The following is a 22587-nucleotide window of genomic DNA, read 5'->3' on the forward strand; positions in this document are numbered from 1 at the left end:
CTAAGCCACTGCAGGAGTATAGAACACAATTCTGGTCACCACATTACAGGCTGAGGAGAGGGTGTGGGGGAGATTCAGAAGAAAGGTCCCAGGATAGGAAAACTCTAGTTAATGATGGCCTCTTCTATATTACAAATTGAGTCTAAGAGCAAATTTAGTTTGACTGCCACTTACAGACTATTCCCGCCTCTCGAAGTCCAACCCTATGTCCCTGTTGCAAGAGGTGGACATGGGTAATGCTGGCCAACAGGGCTCTGGTGAAGCTGTATAGGCTCACCCCTGAACAGTGAATACAATGGAATACAGAAACATTGATGAACTCCAGCCACACCACCAACTTTGGACAATGAGGTCATCAATGGCCTATGCTCCACTGGGAGCTATGGGCCCAAGAAGAGGAAGAACAGACCAACCCCAGGTTAAGAATGCCAGACCCATGGACACACCATACATATGATCAAGCTTCCACAACATTAAAACTTACAATGTATATACTTACTGTAGGTTTGTTTCTGTAAAGGCAGAATTAGTTTCCTCTCTCTCTCCCCATGTTTAATAATTGCTGTTTCTCATCATTTCTGTGCTTTTGATGCCATTCAATAAAAAACAGTGGAGAAATGGTTACAATATTGTGTGATTTTTGTGTATTTTACAACTTACAGACAATATCCATGTGGATATTTGTATAAACAGAACCCATTTGTTTCCCAAGATCAGCCTATATACAATTATAGTGGGGGGGGGGGGAGCATCTCGGTGAAGTAAATAGGGAGGAGTTATCTCCCTTGGCAAAGTGGTCAATAACCAGGGGACAAGGATTTGAAGATTTTGATTAAAAGGATATCATGGCCAATGATCAAGAGCCAGATGTTGGGATTGGACAGTCTAGCTGGACTTTGGTCACCAGAAAGACCCAAGACCAAATGGCCTCCTTAGTTACAAGATTTAACGATTTGATTATGTGAGTTAGAGATTTCTTCATAACAGTAAAACACTTGCCTAATCTTAAATTACATCAGTTTGCTTTCCTTCTCAAGATATAAAGGAGCTCCAGACCAATGAATAATATCTCAGCCTAGAGGGTGTTCAAATGGTCTTCACCCTGAAAGGTTAACTCATTTCTCTCTCCTTCAATTCTTTCTGAATATCTGGTGCTTTCCAAAATTCTTTTGGGTTTTTTATTTTAGATTTCCAGCACCTGCAGATCTTTTTTCAACAATATGTAGAATAACATCCTGATATTTCTGTTTGTCCACTCCATCCTGATGATGAAAATAGCTGAGTATACCAGAGCACTTAACTGTACTTAACCACAAAAACAAGCAGCTTGCAGGTCATTCTTCCAGAACCATTATGATACCAATACATGCATAGCAACGTGAGGAGCATCTCAGAAATAATTGTTCACAAAAAACACCCGTAAATCTAAGTTGGACAAGTATTACAAAACCAATTCTTTTCCACTTACCGGAAGAAAATAATCAGTCGTTCCATCCAACAACCCCTATGTAACTCCCAGTTCAATTTAGCTAATACAATGTGACCTTTGATTTTGCCACATTCCTCATAAAGAAATAATGTAAACAAAATGCTACAGATGATTTGGTAGTCACACTCCTCATCATAGCGTTTTGAAAGAAAATGGTGGCAATAACATCTGGCAATATTTAAACCATTAAAGGGTGAGGACAACAGAGAAACCTAGAATATTCTTTGAGACTTGATCTACTAAAACTACTTATCCTACAACTGAAACACTTCTTTCTTTAGACTCAGTTTCAGCTACTGCTTCAAAGACAGGCCCTGGGTCACACAAAGTCTGTTCACCTTTAATTCACCATTAAGGAGATTATTAATATTCATGAACAGCCAACTGTCAATAATATTGGAAAATTGTAGTTATATTCATAAAAGCAAATTTTAGGCATGCTTAGGCCCGATGAAGAATCTCAGCCCAAAACGTTGACTGTTTATTCTCATCCATGAATGATGCCTAACATGCTGAGTTCCTCTAGCATTGTGTGTGTTATTTTGGATTTCCAGCATTTGCAAGATTTTTTGTTTTTATTCCTTCACAGGCGGGTGGTTTTGTTGGCAAAGGCAACATTTAATCACCCTTTTCCCTGTCTTTGATTGTCACCATCATTACTTGCCCAGGTAACTGATAGCCTGACTTTACCTCCCAAACATTCCACCAAGATGGAAAAAGGAAGCAGGTGCATGAGAATTTACAGATTCCTTTCCAAGTCAAACACCACCCTGATTCTCTAAGGGAAATAGATCCTTATGGTTGACACTACTTAGGCCCTTCACCAAATGTAAACAGTCTCACTGTAGCTTTCCCTGTTCAAAGAAAACAACACAGCTATCCATATTTCAAAGTTCAAAGTAATGTTAACAGAATACATACATGTCACCACATACAACCCTGTGATTCTTTTTTTCTGCCGGCATACTCAGCAAATCTATAGAATAGCAACTGTAAACAGGATCAATGAAAGAACAAGAGCACAGAGGACAAGAAACTGTGCCTCTATGCTCTTGGATACAAGTTTCTGGCTTTGGCAATAGCTTCATAAATCTCTTCTTTGGTACAAATGCACCTCTCCAGTTTACATGATGACAAGAAATGTGTGTAGCATTCCAGCTGAGTTAACTAATCCTGCAATAGCCTACCAGTCAGAAGCATCCAATAACCAGTAGCGATTTGCTTTCTACATTTGAGCCAATTCTGGAACCTATTTGCCACATTCCCTTAGCCGTGGTCTATCTGATCACTCTGCAAGATCTCTGAATGGTTCCACTTCTGTCTAAATGATGGAAGAAAAATTATTGAAGCAGCAGCTGAACTAATCAAGCTCGGTTCAATGCCCCGAGGAAATCCTGTGGCAAGGCACAGGTTCTAATCAGCCTCCAACCACCGCAAACATTTTCCTTTGGTGAGGTATAACTCCAGCCAGTGAAGAATTGTCTTCATGCTTCCCATTCAGCTTACCCAGTATTCTTCAATGCTGTCTTAATGTCAAAGGCAGTCACTCTTGCCCTGCCTCGGGATTTCATTGTTCTGTCCTTGTTTGGTGCCAGATTGTAATGATATTTTCAGCAGGGTAGTCCTGATAGAATTCAACCTGAGCAGTGTTGAGCAGATTACGAATAAGAGCTTCCTCATACAGCAACATATTCCATCCTTTCACTGATAATCAATGCTAGAACAAAGAAGTGGCAAATAATCTAGTTAGACTTGCATTGTTTCAAGTGGACCAGAAGTACCTGAGTAATTTATCTTACTGTCAGGCAGGTAACTGTACAACACCAACTCTGTTAAAAGTGCAGCTCATTCAGAAGCCTTGGTGTTCAGAGAGATCACAAATGCTCTATCCAGTGCACTCAACCACTTCTTGACATTAGGCGGAGTATTGGATGGACTGTCTTCTGCATGGGATCATATCTAAGGAAGGACCCAACTTGGAGGCCCACTTGGTTCTGTTGGCTGAAGATAGTTGAAAATGCTTGCACTGTACTTCAAATTCCCTACAACCTATTTAATTACTCAGTACTGCTCATGACCGAGTACGGCGGGATGCAGAACTCCAAACCTAACCACTGTTCATGGGATAACTAAGTCCCACCTACAGCACATTTCATTCACTACGTAGCACCAATCTAAGCACCTGATGCTGCTCCTGAGAAGCTTGTCACACTCTACATTGGATCTGGTTTGCTCCCCAGCTTGACTGTAATCACTGCAGAGAAGTATTACCTCTGGTGATGGCATGAAGTGCCTCATATTTCTTTTTGCTACATCTTTTCTCCATCTATTCTATTCAATGTGATTATGGTGGCACAATCAGTTGGAGACAGGCATCATCTACACTTCGTGCAATACTACCATCTACAGATATGACATACACACTTTCAATGACTCCACAATTCATGTTCCCAGCAAAACGTATTTATATATTTATTTATTAGTCTTTTTTTGTATTAGCAGTTTGTCTTTTTTCGCAGATTGGGTGTTTGTCAATATTTGTGTGTACTTTTTCTCTAATTCTATTGTATTTATTTATTCTACTGTGAATCACTACAAGGCGTTATCAGGGTAACATGTAGTGATGTATACATAATCTGATAAAAAATTTGCATTGAACTATCGGATGTTTATCATTCAGTGTTCATTCAGTGAATCAGGCTCGGCTATACTAGAATCATCTCCATTAAGAAACTATTTGACCACTTCCAACACCAGCTGCATCACATTTCCTTTACATCCAGAGAGAACTTACTGGTCTGAAATTTAACAGGACTAATGATACCCACAACTTAACAACAGAGGCCAAGTGGTTAAGGCATTCGACTGGTGACCTGAAGGTCATGAGTTCGAGTACCAGCCGAGGCAACGTGTTGTGTCCTTGAGCAAGGCACTTAACCACACAGTGCTCTGCAACAACACCGGTGCCAAGCTGTATTGGCCCTTGCCCTTCCTTTGGACAACATCGGTGTCGTGGAGAGGGGAGACTTGCAGCATGGGCAACTGCCGGTCTTCCATACAACCTTGCCCAGGCCTGCGCCCTGGAGAGTGAAGACTTTCCAGGTGCAGATCCATGGTCTCGCAAGACTAACGGATTACTTTAACAACAGTAGAGTGCTGGTTGACTGCTGTACAATGAGCGACTCTTCACATGTAAAACAATATGTGTACAAAAAACTCTCGTGCAAAGAAACTCAAAGATCTCATAATAGAGCAATCTATTTAAGCAGCATCTCTGCCTTTCTGCTCAAACCTTCTAACTCTAGTTTACTGCAGCTGCAGATAGTTCTAGAGCTACTCATCAGCTTAATTCAACAGCACCTCCCAACCACTCTCTTGCATAGGAAGCCAAGAACAATAACTTCAGGGAAATGAGAATCAAAGGAATATCTGCAGGCAGTGGGAATCTGAAAGTAGATCAGAAAATGCTGAAAATGGCTAGCATCAATGGAAAGAGAAACCAGTCAACATATCAGGGTTGAGAGCTTGCATTTGAACCTTGTCTGATCACCATCTTAGGCGTGAAATGTTAATTTTGACTCTTTCCAAAATTTCTCTGCTAGTGTCACATCAAGCCAACGAGTACCACTATTCTCTTTTCATTGCTGAATTAATATTCTGGAATTTTCCTATCAATGCCTCATCATCACAATTACTCTTGGGATTTAAGGAGAAAATTCATTCCACCTCCTCTTGGGAATTGGGACAGAAAACAAATGTTGCCTTATCAGTTTTATCCAGAGCAAATATTAACATAGAATTATCTTCAGAAACATTATTTTCCCCCCCAGTACTCCTATGGAACATCTTACCCAAAGAGGGTACTTGGAATATATAACTATATGATTAGGTGTAATAGCACAGTGATTAAATACCTGTATTAACATTCAGAATTAAAAAAGTTGAGTTGAACCCCACCACAACATCTAAAGAACTGAACATTACGAACTACTATGCCATGCCATTGGCTTCTGGACCCGCCTAGTGAAGGAAGCCATTGAAGTACACTAGAGAATAAGAATTTCAACAAAGACAAAGGTCTCACTTTAACTAAGAACAAAAATATGATTTTAAACAAGGTGAGACAGTGGAAACCTGACTGGTTGAGGACTAGCCAATCAGGAAGGACGGATGACAGGAGAAGAGTTTATGCTCAAGTACTTTAGGAAAGCACGCAATCCTTTTGAAGATTATAACTTTATTTTAATTACTTGAATTTTTTAAAGCATAGTCACTCTAATAGTAACCTCGAAACTGCTGGATCAGGGGTTCCTACCCTTTCTTTTAATGCCATGGACCCTTACCTTTAACTAAGCGGTCTGTGGACCTCAGGTTGGTATACCAGGTGTTAGTGTGACATCTGTATAGCACGAGCCTCATCACGTGTGACTAGTTGCCGCACTCTTTTGAGAAAATCAAATAACACTAGGTGCTAATAGGCCATCAGAAGATTCTAGGTATCAGAAGGATGCAGTGAAAAGAAACCACACACTTCTGGAAATAGGGTTTGTTTATAAGGAAAAAAACAATATGTACAAAATACAAAAAATGCTGGTGAATGCAGCAGGCCAAGCAGCATCTATAGGAAGAGGTATAATCAATGTTATGGGCCAGGACCCTTCGTCAGAACTAACTGAGAAAAGAGATATTAGTCCTGACAGATGGTCCCTGCCCGAAACATCAACTGTACCTCTCCCTATAGATGCTGCCTGGCCTGCTACGTTCACCAGCACTTTTTGTGTGTGTTGCTTGAATTTCCAGCATCTGCAGATTTCCTCGTGAATATGTACAAAATATTTACATGAGCAAGAACAATTCAAAATTCAAACATTCTGTTTAGGTTTCAAATCCTAGATATCAAACCAAAACAAATTTCTTTTTAATTAGAATCGGTGAGATTCCTTTACTACCCTAATCTCTCTAACTAATTTGATCTGGTGTTATTCCGTATTTAAAAGTTTACAGACTAAACTTTCCTTTTTACTTATCCATAGTTAGTTAGAAAACCAAATATAATTCCTATTCTCAAGTATTATAATTAACTTCAATTTCAGTTCCAGGCAATATACTTACAAGTTTAAATTCTAATTCAAAAATTATATATACACAGTTCAACTCCTTTCACGACAATTCTCCAACATCACAACTCTTAAACAAAGTAAATCTCATTTAGTAACTTAAAGTCTTTGCAAAAGTAATCAGTTCTTGCAGAACATCAAATTCGGATTCTTCGAATGAAAATAAACTTATACATCCAAACGTATTAAATCCTCTGCGTCATTACACATTTCATTCCATGCTGGTTGTTCATCTTGGGTGGCTCGCCATCTTGTGTCTTGGTTTCGTTGGAATGAAATAGTTTATCATCCACAGAAAGTCAATTCACAAACTTGTATAAATCTTGACCAAATGCCTTGGTATGATTTTGCAGAACTAATCCCTGACTACACGGTAGGGATTTTGGATACTCGTCTCTGCCAATATTTTCTCATTAAAGCTGCTGCATGTTACAGCTGCAGCTTCAATAAATCTTTTATTGCTATTATCCCTCTTCCAGGGGTTTCACCCTGAGGGTTTCAAATTAGCAGGGTATAGACACTTACTGCTAATTCCATTCTTAACAGTTTATGTCTTCAGCTTCTAATCATTGCTGCGTTTCTCTCCTTGTCCATCCTGTGTCCAACTTACCCCACTCTCACATAGCGTTTTTTTCAAACTCTCTTTTTTTAAAAATTGGTAAACCTCGTTTTCATCCCTCAGCAGGCAGAACTTTCTAACATTACAACTTTGGGTTTAATTAACCTGGGTTATACTAGTTTGATACAAAACCTAGGAGGTTCAGTAAAACTCCTTCAGAATTAGAAATCTATTAGTTTTACTCAGATTTGTCTGTACACGAATGCAAACCCATTAATGTAAATGGCAATTAGAGATTGGCAACAAATGCTGCCATTACCAGTGGGAAGGCCACACTCTGCAAACAGATTTTGAAAAATAAACTAAGGGTACAGAGACTACACAAAAATGATAAGCATTTGGAGTGTTGATAACTGAATGTTTGAACATAATGTCTCTGATAATTTAACTTAATTACAAATTATCCTTATTTTGAATATTATGGGCCCAATCATTCTGGCAGTCAGAACTAAAGCCATTCACATTCAATTGAAGATGTTTCCAAACATATAGCTATGCATTGAAAGTGTAAAGCTTACTGACATACTGGATGCTGAGTCTACTAGATTGTCTCTGAATTATCATCGGGAGTCTGCATCGTGTTGTATCTAGGTCAAGATATACAAAATGCTATTACTAACTAAATGTGGCCATTTAGAAGCTCCTAAAAATCAGAGAAAGCCGTGTGAGAAGAAGAAACACTTCTTTCCAAGAAGGCAATGCCCCAAGCATCAGCTGCTGTCAGGGATGCTCCAGGTTGGAGGCTCGACACTTCACCATCTGTGGACTATTTGAAATAAATACCGAAACACTGCAGAAAACCAAGACCAGCACAAGTAAACGCAAACTTCTGGACACCAGCATCAGAATGAGGTTTATCATCATTCTCTTCTGTGACACTAAATTTGTTGTTTTGCAGCAGCAGGAGCAGCGAAAAGATGTAAAATTTACTAAAAATGACAAAATAAATAAATAGTGCAAAAAATATTAATCAGGTAGGTTTCATAGACCATTCAGAAATCTGAAAAGCAGTGGGAGAAACTGTTTCTAAATTATTAAGTGTGGGTCTTCAGGCTCCTAGACCTTTTTTCTGAAGATAGTAACAAAACGAGGGCATGTCCCAGATGGTGAAAGTCCTTAATGTCTTTTAGGTGTCCTTGATAGTAGAGAAGTGTCACCCAAGATGTCCTGGATGGTAGACAGCGTTACTCAAGATGTCCTTGATAGTAGGGAGTATTGTGCCCAAGATGGAGATGGCTAGTTTTGTGACCCTCGCAGCGGTCCCCAACCACCGGGCCGCGGACCAGCACCAGGCTGCGAAGCATGTGCTACCGGGCCGCGAGGAAACGATATGAGTCAGCTGCACCTTTCCTCATTCCCTGTCACGTACTGTTGAACTTAAACATAGGGTTGCCAACTGTCCCGTGTTTGCCGGGACATCCGGTATATTGAGCTAAATTGGTTTGTCCCATACGGGACTGACCTTATCCCATATTTCCCCCGCTAAGGTAGAGCGTTCCTATGAAACCTTTTGTGCCAAAATGGCGTAAAGTGAAGAAGCAATTACTGTACCATTAATTTATATGGGAAAAAATTTTGAGCATTCTCAGACCCAAAATGTTCAGGATTTGTAAGGCACTGGTGAGGCCTCATTTAGGAGTATTGTGAGCAGCTTTTGGACTCTCTATCCAAGAAATAATGTGCTGACATTGCAGCGGGTTCAAAGGATGTTCACAAAAATTATTCTGGGATTGACAGACTTAAAATGAGTGTTTGATGGCTCTGGGCCTGTACTCACTGGATTTCAGAAGAATGAGGGAGAATCTGATTGAAATCTATCAAAAACAACAGGAATTCTGCAGATGCTGGAAATTCAAGCAACATACATCAAAGTTGCTGGTGAATGCAGCAGGCCAAGCAGCATCTGTAGGAAGAGGTGCAGTCGACGTTTCAGGCCGAGACCCTTCGTCAGGACTAACTGAAGGAAGAGTGAGTAAGGGATTTGAAAGTTGGAGGGGGAGGGGGAGATCCAAAATGATAGGAGAAGACAGGAGGGGGAGGGATAGAGCCAAGAGCTGGACAGGTGATTGGCAAAAGGGGATATGAGAGGATCATGGGACAGGAGGTCCAGGAAGAAAGACAAGGAGGGGGAGGGTTGGTGAGAAAGACAAGGGGGCGGTGACCCAGAGGATGGGCAAGAGGTATATTCAGAGGGACAGAGGGAGAAAAAGGAGAGTGAGAGAAAGAATGTGTGCATAAAAATGAGTAACAGATGGGGTACGAGGGGGAGGTGGGGCCTTAGCGGAAGTTAGAGAAGTCGATGTTCATGCCATCAGGTTGGAGGCTACCCAGACGGAATATAAGGTGTTGTTCCTCCAACCTGAGTGTGGCTTCATCTTTACAGTAGAGGAGGCCGTGGATAGACATGTCAGAATGGGAATGGGATGTGGAATTAAAATGTGTGGCCACTGGGAGATCCTGCTTTCTCTGGTGGACAGAGCGTAGATGTTCAGCAAAGCAGTCTCCCAGTCTGCGTCGGGTCTCACCAATGTATAAAAGGCCACATCGGGAGCACCGGACGCAGTATATCACCCCAGTCTCCGACCTCACTACTACTGTTAGGTGGCCTGTACACAACTCCCACCTGCGTTTTCTGCCCCTTAGTGTTATGCAGCTCTACCCATATCGATTCCACATCTTCCCGGCTTATGTCCTTCCTTTCTATTGCGTTAATCTCATCTTTAACCAGCAACGCCACCCCACCTCCTTTTCTTTCATGTCTATCCCTCCTGAATATTGAATATCCCTGAACGTTGAGCTCCCATCCTTGGTCACCCTGGAGCCACGTCTCTGTGATCCCAACTATATCATAATCATTAATAACAATCTGCACTTTCAATTCATCCACCTTGTTACGAATGCTCCTGGCATTGACACACAAAGCCTTCAGGCACTCTTTTACAACTCTCTTAGCCCTTATACAATTATGTTGAAAAGTGGCCCTTTTTGATACTTGCCCTGGATTTGTCGACCTGCCACTTTTACTTTTCTCCTTACCACTTTTTGCTTCTACCCTCACTTTACACCCCTCTGTCTCTCTGCACTGGTTCCCATCTCCCTGTTGTGAACTAACCTCCTCTCGCCTAGCCTCTTTAATTTGATTCCCACCCCCCAACCATTCTAGTTTAAAGTCATCTCAGTAGCCCTCGCTAATCTCCCTGCCAGGATATTGGTCCCCCTAGGATTCAAGTGTAACCCGTCCTTTTTGTACAGGTCATGCCTGCGCCAAAAGAGGTCCCAATGATCCAAAAACTGGAATCCCTGCCCCCTGCTCCAATCCCTCAGCCACGCATTTATCCTCCACCTCATCGCATTCCTACTCTCACTGTCGCGTGGCACAGGCAGTAATCCCGAGATTACTACCTTTGCGGTCCTTTTTCTCAACTCCCTTCCTAGCTCCCTATATTCTCCTTTCAGGACCTCTTCCCTTTTCCTACCTATGTCATTGGTACCTATATGTACCACGACCTCTGGCTCCTCACCCTCCCACTTCAGGATATCTTGGATACGATCAGAATATAGCCTAATAGTTTATTCTCAGATACTCTTGAATAAATGGCACTATTCGTCGTGAAGATATTTTGCGAATTGTACATTTCTGTTCATTTACTTGTCTATAATAAAGCAAGAAAACAAGGGGACAAAATAAAAACAACAGGAATTCTGCAGATGCTGGAAATTCAAGCAACACCCATCAAAGTTGCTGGTGAACGCAGCAGGCCAAGCAGCATCTATAGGAAGAGGCGCAGTCGACGTTTCAGGCCGAGACCCTTCGTCAGGACAAAATAACTAGCATATCAAGCATAATTTAGTACAGACTTACAGTTCAAGTAAATATTTACCAATGAATCATTTATTACCCAACCTCATGTGTAATTCAGATAATTATATATTCATAGATATTTCAATATCTTTGTCACAATTCCTTGGAATGACTTTTAAGATCACTTTTACTATCAGTGATAGATTTGAATTCTCTTGACCCTTCTTTGTCAAGTACCACTCATGAATTCCACTTCTAGTCTTTAGATTAATTGATGTCCCATAAAATAATATTACACCTCACAAATATGTTTCTGACGAAGGACCTTGGTCCAAAATACTGACTGTTTATTCCCCTCCATAGATGCTGCCTGACTTGCTGAGTTCCTCAGCATTTTGTGGGTGTTCCTCTGGATTTCCAGCATCTGCAGAATCTCTTACATTTTTGTTATGAGCAACACAACTTTTTGCAAAACATTTATAAAAGGGGAAATTTCTAAATTTAGATGCATACAGGTAAAGCCGTCATCCCCGTGTGTATAATTATAGCTGGGTCAAAGTGGGTTAGACAGCATCACACCTGTAATAACATCCCAGAATCAAGAACATCTGCATTTATGGCAAGCTTATGGACAATTCAAAATGTGAAGGACAAGAAATGGAAGAATCAAAATTAAAAATGTACAAAAATTAAAATGATATAAATTAATAGGTAAATCTTTTAACATTTGCTTGAATCGTTTAACTAAGTTAACTATACTGGGAGAAACAGAAATTAGCAAAATTGCACAAAAATATAAGAAACTAATATACTATAATTAACTAAATTATTCTACTCATTACTATAGGCGTCCAATTTTTTAAAAAGTCCTAACAGAAGTAAAATTCTGTTAGGTTTTGTATCATTGGTAACTGTCCCGGTTTCAAGTTCTGCAAAACTGTGAGTTTCCAAGATGCAATTACTTGAAATAATGGTTATGGTAACTTATGCATCCAAATATATAGTTTAAGGTTGAAGTCACACGCAAATTGCGGATATCTATTCCAATTTAACATTTGTGAATTAGCTTTATTATAAAAGGTTATGTTTTGGACTGGAGGAAAGTAGGTACAGTAGCCTCCCCCACAGGTTGGTTCTGGGACCACTGCTCCATTTAAATATACATGAATGTCTTGGACTTGCGTGTATAGGTGATAATTTTCAAATCTACAGACAACACAAAACTTAGGAGGGTTCAGGGACAGAGAAATCTGAGTGGACCGAGTGCAAGAAATGGGAAAGCAAGGCAGAGTATTAAAGAAATTATAGGCGTAGAGTACAAGAACAACTAAATCTGATGAAGCATTTTAAACATAAACTGCTGCTGGAATACTATGTACAGCTAGGAGTAAAGCCCTTAGACAGAGTAAACAGGGTTGCGATAGTGATATCAGGAGAAAGATTTTAGTTACATGGATGGACTGGAGAAACTGGAATTAACAAGGGGTGTATTAAACACGTATAAAAACATGAAAGGTCTAGTCAAAAAAGGCAGATTGGAATGGCTGTCATGAGTAGAAGGGTCAAAAAGCAAAGTACGTAGAGTAATTGTCAATGACAAAACAAGCAGAAGCAATTTAATTTCTCGTGTTTCATAGGGAAGGGATAAGAATTTACAGGGCTACTGGGAAGAGACAGGCAAGTAGGACTACTTGAAATTCTCTTCCATAGAGCTAATACAAACTCACAGGCTAAATAATGTTCTGTGCTGTAAGTTCTCCGTATTTATGTATTTAAGTTCTCTGTATTCAGTATTTATGAAGAGCTGATCATGATTAATACTATTTAGTTGCTCCATTGTATCAATGAAAGTCTTTTGAAAGCTAGAGTTAAACATTGTGGTGTGCCAGGACTCTGTATTTGCTATGTGAATATCATTTTGCACTGATTTTACAAAAACTATCTTTTAAAGTATTTTCACTTTAATACAAAAGTGGCAGTATGACTATAGGTTTATTTTGAAGAAAATAAACATCAAAATAAATATGAAAATAACAATATTCATTGCAATAGATAAAAAGTCAAAGTTCAAAATAAATTTATTATCAAAGTACATATATATCACCATATACAACCCTGAGATTCAATTTTTCTTGTGGGCATACTCAATAAATCCATAATAAAATAATAACTATAATACAATCAATTAAAGATCGCACCAACTTGGGTCTGCAACCATTGTGCAAAAGACAACAAACTGTAGAAATATAGAAAAGAAAGAAATAATAAATAAATAAGCAAGCAATAGATATTGAGAACACAAGATGAAGAATCCTTGAAATTGAATCCATAGGTTGTGGGAACATTTCAAGGATAAGTTAGTGAAGTTGAGTTGCATTATCCCCTTTGGTTCAGAGCCCGGTGGTTGAGGGTTAGTAACTATTCCTGAACCCGATGGTGAGAGTCCTGAGGCTCTTGTATCTTTTTCCTGATGGCAGCAGCAAGAAAAGTGATGGGGATGCCTGATGATAGATATTACTTTTCTGCAACAGTATTTCATGTAGATGTGCTCAATGGTGGGGAGGGCTTTACCTGTGATAGACTTGGCCATATCCACTACTTGTTGCAGGATTTTCCATTCAAGGGCATTGATGTTTCTATACCAGACTATGATGCAGCCAGTAAATATATTCTCCACTACACATCTATAGGATTTTGTCAAAGTTTTAGATATCATGCCGAATCAGAGTCAAAATCAGGTTTACTATCACCAGCATGTGTCATGAAATTTGTTAACTTAGCAGCAGCAGTTCAATACAATACCTGATTATATAGAAAGAAAAAATATAAGTAAATCAATTACAGTATATTTACATTAAATAGATTAAAAGTAGTACAAAACAGAAATAATATGTTTAAAAAGTGATGTAGTGCACATGGGTTCAATGTCCATTTAGGAATTGGATGACAGCGGGGAAGAAGCTGTTCCTGAATCATTGAGTGTGTGCCTTCCTGAAGGTAACAATGAGAAGTGGGCATGCCTGGGTGATGGAGGTCCTTAATGATAGGGGTCATCTTTCTGAGGCACCACTCCTTGAAGATATCTTGGGTACTACGGAGGCTAATACCCAAGATGGAGCTGACTAATTTTACGACATTCTGTAGCTTCTTTTGGTCCTGTGCAGTAGCCCTCCCCCATACCAGACAGTGATGCAACCTGTCAAAATGTTCTCCACAGTGCACCTATAGAAGTTTTGAGTGTTTTTTTTTGATAAACCAAATCTTTATAAACTCCTAATGTGACATAGCCACCGTCTTGCCTACTTTATAGCTGCATCGATATGTTGGGACCAGGTTAGATCCTCACAGATCTTGACACCCAGGAAACTGAAATTGCTCACTCTCTCCACTTCAGATCCCTCTATGCGGATCTTTCCCTTTCTGAAATTCACAATCAGCTCTTTTGTCTTACTGATAATGAGTGCAAGGTTGTTGCTGTAACACCACTTAACTAGCTGGTATATCTCACTCCTGTACACCCTCTCATCTCCATCTGAGATGCTTGTATCATCAGCAAATTTATAGATGGCATTCGAGCTATACCTAGCCATGCAGTCGTGGATACAGTGGGCTAAGCCAGTAATGCTCGTTAGCCAGGAGGCAGTATTATCACCAATCCGCACAGATTGTGGTCTACCAGTTAGGAAGTTGAGGATCCAGTTACAGGGGAACTGTTCACAAACTCCTAAGGAAATGGAGGTGCTGCCATGCTTTCTTCATAACTGCGTTTACATGCTGGGCCCAGGACAGGTCCTCCAAAATAATAACACCAAGCAATTTATTGCTGACCCTCTCCACCTCTGGTCCTCTGATGTAGTCTGGCTCGTGGACCTCCGGTTTCCTTCTCCTGAAATCAGTAATCAGCCCCTCGGTCTTGCTGACATTGAAGAAAAGGTTGTTGTTATGGCACCACCCAGCCAGGTTTTCAATCTCTTTCTTATATGCTGATTCCTCTCCATCTTTGATTCGGCCTATGGCAGTGATGTCATCAGCAAACTTGCATATGGCATTGGAGCTATGCTTAGCCACACAGTCATAAGTGTAAAGGGAGTAGAGCAGGGGCTAAGCACAGAGCCTGGCGGTGCACCTGTGCAGATGGAGATTGTGGAAGAGATGTTGTTGCCAATCCAAACTGACTGGGGTCTGCAAATGAGGAAATCAAAGATCCTATAGCACAAAGAGGTAGTGAGGCTACAGTCTTGAAGCTTATTGATTAGTTTTGATGGGATGATAGTAATGAATGCCGAGTTATAGTCAATACTCTTGATGTACATCAACAGGATCGACTATACATCAAGAACAGCTTGATGTATGCATCTTTGCAGTTTAGATGAGATGGCATCCGCTGTGGACATGTTGTGCTGGTAGCTAAATTGGAGAAAATTCTCAGGCAGGAGTTGATATGTTTCATTGCCATTGTCTCAAAACACTTCATCACAGTTTTTTGTGAGTGTTACTGGACGGTTGTCATTGAGGAAGGTTGCCATATTCTTCTTAGGCTGAGGCCTGCTTGAATTAGCAAGAGGTTAAAGATCCCAGTGAACACTCCAGCCAGTTTATTAGCACAGGCCTTTAGTACTTGGCTCTGTACCCTGCCTGGGCCAGCTGCTTTCTATGGGTTCACCTTCCTGAAGTCTGCTCTCATGTTGGCCTCAGAGACTGATATCACAGTATCACTGGGGGCTGTGCGAGTGTGATAACTCCTCCATATTTTGACAGTCAAAGCGAGCACGGAGACACTAAGCTCATCTGGAAGTGAAGCCTTGTTGTCACCCATGTCACATGATATAACTTTATAAGAGAGGACAGTATTCAAGACCTGCCACAACTATCAAGCATCCTTCCCTGATTCAAATTTAGCCCAGAATTGCTACTTCGCCTGGGAGATGGCTTTCTTGAGGTCGTACCTGAACCTCTTGTAACTTTTTTGGTCACCAGACTTGAATGCCTCCAATCTGGCCTTGCGCAGATCAGAGATTGCGGATCAAACAATTTATCCAGGGCTTCCGATTATGGAAGACTGAATGATTTTGTGGGGACACACTCATCTACAACTGTTTTAATAAGGTCCGTGACAACCACCGTGTGTTCATTCAAATCTGCAGATGAGTCCTTGAACATGGCCCAGTCTACTGACTCAAAGCAATCCTGTACCTACTCCTCTGCCTCCTGCAACAACCTCTTTGTTGTCCTAATCTCTGAAGCTTTGCTCTTTAGCCTCTGGTTGAATGCAGTTAGGAGGACAGCCAAGTCATCCAATTTACTGATATGTGGTCTGGGAATTGAACGGCCGGCATTCCTTATCTTAGTATAACAGTGGTCTAGTGTGTTGGGGCCTCTAGTGCTACAGGGTACATGTTAATAGTAATTGGGCAGGTTTTCTTCATCCAAGCCTGGCTGAAGTTCCCAGCTATGAATTGAACTGCGTCAGGGTGGATCGTTACTTGTTCGGAGATGGCATCATGCAGTATCTCAAGTGCTTGATTATAGTCAGCTGCTGGTGGTATGTAAACTGTGTTCAGGATTATAGAGGAGAACTCCCTAGGTAAATAGAGTGGATGGCATTTAATCATTTGGTGCTCCAGGTTGTGGGAACATGTGTTTGACAGAATTGCCATATCAGAGTACCACAGAATTTGTCGTGAAACACACACCTCCACCTCTTGTCTTTTCCGAATCAGCTGTTCAGTCCATTCAGCAAATTGTGAAGCCTTTCAGTTTGATCGCTGTATCTGGGGTGATGGAAGAAAGCCATGTCTCGCTCAAACATAGAACGCAACAATCTCTCATTTCCCTTTGATACAGCATATCTTGCCCTTAGGTCCTCAATTTTGTTCTCCAGCAACTACACATTTGTCGACAAGATGCTGAGTAGAGTGGACCTCATTCCTCAGCATTTCAGCCTGGCTTCGAGTCAACCCTCCTGTCTCACTTCCAGCCAGGGTGACGAACCTGTGTCCACTTACCTGCTTGGTCTGCCACGTCCTTCAGAAGATTGTGACATCTGTAGATCATTAAGTTCATTGCTTAGAAGGGAAATGATGCAGATTGCAGCGAGAGTAATTCAAAAGAGGTATATTTACAAGTATAGTTCATAGCCTGCAGAACGTCACCATGGTTCAGCAGCGCCATCTTGCAGAGTGATACATCAGTTATTGGAAGAAACCAGACAGTACTAAGTGTTAGCTACACATTGTACACCCAAAATATCTGAAAATTTGTTTAGGTATTAAGCATGAAGGCAGAGTTTATCTTATGGTCCACTGATATTAATGATTAAATTAGGTCTTGCTCACTAATCACCAAAGAAGCCCTGAATGTACAAATTATATGCAGCCAAGAGGTTTCAAATATATCACAGAATTGGATCTCATCTGATTTGAATGTTTGATCAGAGCCGAGTATTCTGAGCTCACTCAGTTCCTTAACCAACTCTGTGTGACTGCCTAATATTGAACAGACTATTTACAATATACACTGCTTTCAATTACAATACTAATTTTTAAAAGCATCAACGTCAATCATCCTAAACTACCTTTTCTTCAGCCATGGAATCCATCTGGAATAAACGACGAGCCCAATTCCCGATTGCAATTACAACTAGCAAATGAGAAGTGAATTTGAAAATGTTTTCACATTGTCCATTTGTAGTGAAAAAATACTGTATAATTTTAACTACATTGGTTTGTAACAGGAAGGAAAAAAAAATCAGGGAACCTTCAAGTGATTGCTTATTACCTGCAAAGCAAGTGGATGAACAGACCAGGTCTGATTCTGACTATTCTGTAATAAATGCCTTATCACCTGACTCCCCAAGACTAGTCTGGTCAAGGCACAAGTCAAGAGGGTGTTGATATATTTACCTGGAACTCCAGCAATATTTACGATATCTAGGACAAAGATATCTGTATGATTAGTACATAAATGCCTAAATTCAATTCCTCATGGACTATAAATTGTTTGGGAAGTCTTCCAAGAATCACAATCTCCACTTCTCAATAGTTAAAGGCAACAGTTAGATGAGGATATCTTCATATCCTGGAATCTTTCCACAATTCATACTATGCTAACTTGGATGTATAGTAATACAGAAATAGTGATGCATCTTCAAAATCCTTACACTAGCTTCACCACAAGGACTTCGCCAGTTCAAAAAGGCAGCTCAACACTGTCTTTTCAATAGAGATGGGCAGTAAACATTGGTCTTGCCCGCAACACAACCCAAGAATGAAGGGAAAGGCACTTTGATCTGATGGGGAAACTGTGGAGTATATTTTGTGCAGAGCGGAGAACATCTTTGTTGTCAGTCTTATGCTTCATCTGTTCCACCATTTCTGCTGATGACATGAATGTAATCTTCTATTTTCATAAATTACAAAGAATCTTAAAATTGCCCACACTGGACCCAATCAGGGACCTAAAATATGGTTAATATTAATACCTCAGTCACAGTTTGATCTTCGAGAGCTACACAGGTGCAGATATTGGAAACATGAAATATAGACAGAAAAATATTTTAAAACCCCAGCAAATTAAACAGTATTTATGGAGACAGAAATTCAGTTCAACCTTTCAGGTCAATTTTATGAGTCTGATTCATAATTGATCAATACTCGCACTGAGCCCGTTTGTTGAACCAATTTCTACAGATACAATACAGATTTTTGAAGAATTACAGGGTGCAAGACACAAACCTTAAGGTGGCTTGGCATATGGGCTAACATAAAAATATACATTTGGCCGGGGGCCACCTGCAACGATATCGCCAGTTTTGTCGTTTGCCCTTTCAAATTCCTTGCAAGAAGAATCAATCAAACCGTCACCCCCCCCCCCCGCCCCAAGGAGGATTCCACCAACACCGACATTGTTGCAATGAAGCCAAAGTCTCCAAGTTCGAATTCTCTCCTCCCTTACTGGTGTCCAATCAGACGGGGGAGTTAACGCAACGTGAAGGAGCGCGAAAGGATGCCAGAAGAACGGAACAACTGAGCCATCAAACGCCCGCCGCCACTCTCTGAACCACAGGCATCGTTCGGGGATCCCCGTATGATGAGACGTAAAACAGGGGAATTAACTCAAACGTGCCAAAGACAAAAATACATTTGTCCACGTTAGATTAATATTTCATTCCGCTAACTAACCTGAAAAAGGGTGATATGGCATAGGAACCCTCAATGGTTGCTATCAAGAAATCTAATTGGGTGCATTTTTTTCTTAAACGGTTGCTGTTTATTGGTGCCAAAACTCTGGTAAGATAATCAACGTACTCTAGTTAGCTTAAAGATAGATGACCGTTCTGTTCTCGATATATACTATCGATTTTGGAGGGTTTTATTTTGGTTATTGGAGGACGAACTTGAAAGTTCAAGAACCAAGAGGCTTTACAACAGACACAACTGTAAGAAAGCGGCTATGTAGATCCCACTACTACACAGCAGGTTTACATACTGATGCTTCGAGATTCGCGATCTTAAACACTGCTGGCTACAATTCAAGTCAGCCGTAGTTAATATAAAATTAAACAATAAGTAAAGATTCGTCTTACAACGACTGTCAGGCAGCCCACACAATGAAAGCAACTGGATTCCTCAACAATACCCCTAAGGTAAATTTCATTTCACAATCTCAATACCTTTAATAAAAATAAAACTTGGGACCACCTGCGGATTGTTGTTCAAAACTGCAGCCGCTCTTAATATCACCTTTCCCGTCAGTGCACGTACCTGCAGGACACGGTAATCTCCACTTTAGTCGCCGGGATGCTGCCCTGGATCGGATCAAAGTCGCTCACAGAAGCCATGTCATCGAATTTGTCCATAGCGTCTTCCATGGGTATCCAGTAATTCCAAACCAGTGCTTCCAGCATCAACGTCACACCGCCACAAGGCTCAAGGATCGGCGATTAAAGGCAGCCTGTCCTGCAGGAAAATGGGTGGACCAGAGTTAGGGCTCCGTGCACCCCACACTCTGCCTTTGCATCTGAACACTGCTACATACAGATTATTCAACACAACCTTTTCCTTAGTCTAATTGCACAGCTCAGACGATCATCTAATTACAGTTTACGGACTGAAATGATACGCTCCGCCCTCGCTTCTAAAGATAACTTACATTGCTTGTCAATGTCAGCGCTCTGGAAGGCACGGGAAACAGACTAGTGAGGCATTATTAAAACGACAGCACAAACATTCCCATCGAACATTATCACCGGGAGCGTCTCAATCATGAATTATGTTCCTTGTCCAATGAAGCACAGAATGTATGAAAAAAACAAAAAGCATCTAACTGAGCCCAAAATGATGCGGTATCCGTATCGATGCTAAAAAAGCCCGGACATCCCGAACTATAATTTTTGACAGCTCAGTTCTCCTGTTCCCTGTCACTCATGGACAATCTGAAGAGTTACACAGTGGTGAATAATGTTATTTACTCCTGATTGCCCATTTTAAACTCCGAATAGAAGCTGGTTGTTGTGCCAAATTCTAGTTTTCAAAGCTGCGCTACCAAGCATTCGCGAATCTGTATAAAAATAAAGTTGGAGACGATATACTTTAACTTTATCACAATTGATTTTTGACCTGTTTACCTTGAATTCAGAGTGCCCCTCCCTACGATACCGCTATTAATCGGTTCCTTCGACCTTTTTAAAAAAAAATTACGCGGTGGTAGCATCAACTTTTAAAATACGTGGTAATCGTAAAACCAAGGAATATAAGACCACTTTTAATTCTTCCGCGCCTCCTACAGGGTAGACTTTGCAAAGCAGGTATTTATCAAATGCTCAAACCATCCCTGATTTTTATTCAGAATGTATTACAATCAAATAAAGTGTAATGATATGGGATTATAGCTGCATGGTGTAATGCGTTTACACAGTTTGCAGGAAACGTGTGTTAAGGTGACACTGACGTTACAGCTACAATGTATTACCTCACAGATTTGCTTTTCACGTTGGCTTTATTTATTTGAAGTGGTCGCCAATAATTGGCTTCAGCAAATAAACGCACTTGCTCCATCTGGATCTGCCTGCATTTTATCGTTGTTTTGTCATGTACTGGGAATATCATTTCCATTTCAAATTTTGGATCGTTCTCAGACGAAACTGATATTAAAAAGTAAATTAGTTGTTATTTAACAGGACCTCGTACACTTCAATCATCCTTAAGCATTGTGCAATTGGTTCATCCTGTATGTTACTCTCGCCCCAAAGCTGCGGGTTCAAATCCCACCGCAGGGGTTTGAACAAATTAACTCGACGAACGCCGTAGTGTAGCAGTGACAAACCCACCATCAGAAGTTCCAACTTCTCAGATATGTGTCTTAAAATAGAAGAATATAATCCCTTCTCAATGGTTCAGACCTGATGTCCCGACCAATTATTGTCCCTTAACCCACTACTCAGTTGGTCAATTGTCTCTTTAACCGTAATCGCCGTGATCAAACTGGAAACACGAGGAAATCTGCAGATGCTGGACATTCAAGCAACACACATAAAAGTTGCTGGTGAACGCAGCAGGCCAGGCAGCATCTCTAGGAAGAGTTACAGTCGACATTTCGGGCTCTAGGAAGAGGTACAGTCGACGTGATCAAACTGGGTTAGTTTCCCCACGTCACAACAATGGCTCCACTTCCAGAGTATTACATTAGCAATTGAAGTTGTGGGTACCATATAGGCCTAGTTTTTATTTAAGACAACACGGCAAGAAATATAGTTTTATTACCTGCTCGTTGCCGTTAATCATTTATCATAGAGGAGCTGGACAAAAACCCACCAGCTACCCCAAAAAATACTATCAGGTGTTTTATGTGAAGTCCCCACAGCAACAGGTTCGAGAACAGCTACATTGCTTCAACGATTCGATTCTTCAACATTACACTTTGCACTAAAGTGGACATATTTTTGCTCTAATTACTTTTTATAAAAATGCATAATTTATTTTCCTATAAATGCTGTTTTAATGCTATGTGCCTTTAATTACATCTGCACTTGTGCATATGATAATAAACTCGATTTGATTTACAACATCAATTATTAAAATCCGAAGTTCGCGATACATTATTCTCTGAAAATCAACTATTACAAAAAATAATTGATCCGTGACGATAACTGCAGTTCGAAAATGACTAACTTATCAGGGGGATTTTTCTCTCTCTGAGTTTCCAACAGTCTTCACACAGAGACAAGTTCATTAACATATAAAGTGGGATTGTAAAAACAACACTAAATATTTCCGCGAGTTTGGATGCGATTATTCAGTACGTTCCCCGCAGATGTCTCATTTAAACACCTTAGCTGAACCGTTCCTGGCGGGTGATCAAATAAGTATGGGGTCATTTCGCAAATCCTTCAAATTAAAAAAATAACTGGCAAGAACTGGCGGGGGCAGCGGATATGGAGATGAATGTCGGATTCTAATTAGCCCAAAAGCGAGAAGCATCTTTAATCAAAATTGAACAGAATGTAACGGATGCTATGGAAAAGTAAACTATATTTTCCAGTCAGGTGATGAAGCTAAATTAA

The 22587-nt window shown here is 40.5% G+C and overlaps 1 protein-coding gene across 5 annotated transcripts in view; it reads right to left on the reverse strand.

The window, feature by feature from the left end:
* LOC134355512 (copine-8-like) overlaps nt 1-20269 on the reverse strand; it is a 674862-nt gene extending 654593 nt beyond the window's left edge. For 4 of the 5 annotated variants that reach the window (XR_010020101.1, XM_063065495.1, XM_063065494.1 and 1 more), the window contains exon 1: nt 19790-20048. Coding sequence is in view for 4 of the 5 variants with exons in the window: in XM_063065495.1 (XP_062921565.1) it covers nt 19790-19932 (143 nt within the window). In the remaining variant the exon portion in view is untranslated. Of the gene's footprint in view, nt 1-19789; nt 20049-20177 lie in introns of those variants that run through there. The other variant, XM_063065493.1, reaches the window with a different exon arrangement.
* Nucleotides 20270-22587: the final 2318 nt, after the last annotated feature.

The sequence above is a fragment of the Mobula hypostoma genome, chromosome 13 (genome assembly GCF_963921235.1).
Source record: "Mobula hypostoma chromosome 13, sMobHyp1.1, whole genome shotgun sequence".
Taxonomy (NCBI): Eukaryota; Metazoa; Chordata; class Chondrichthyes; order Myliobatiformes; family Myliobatidae; genus Mobula; species Mobula hypostoma.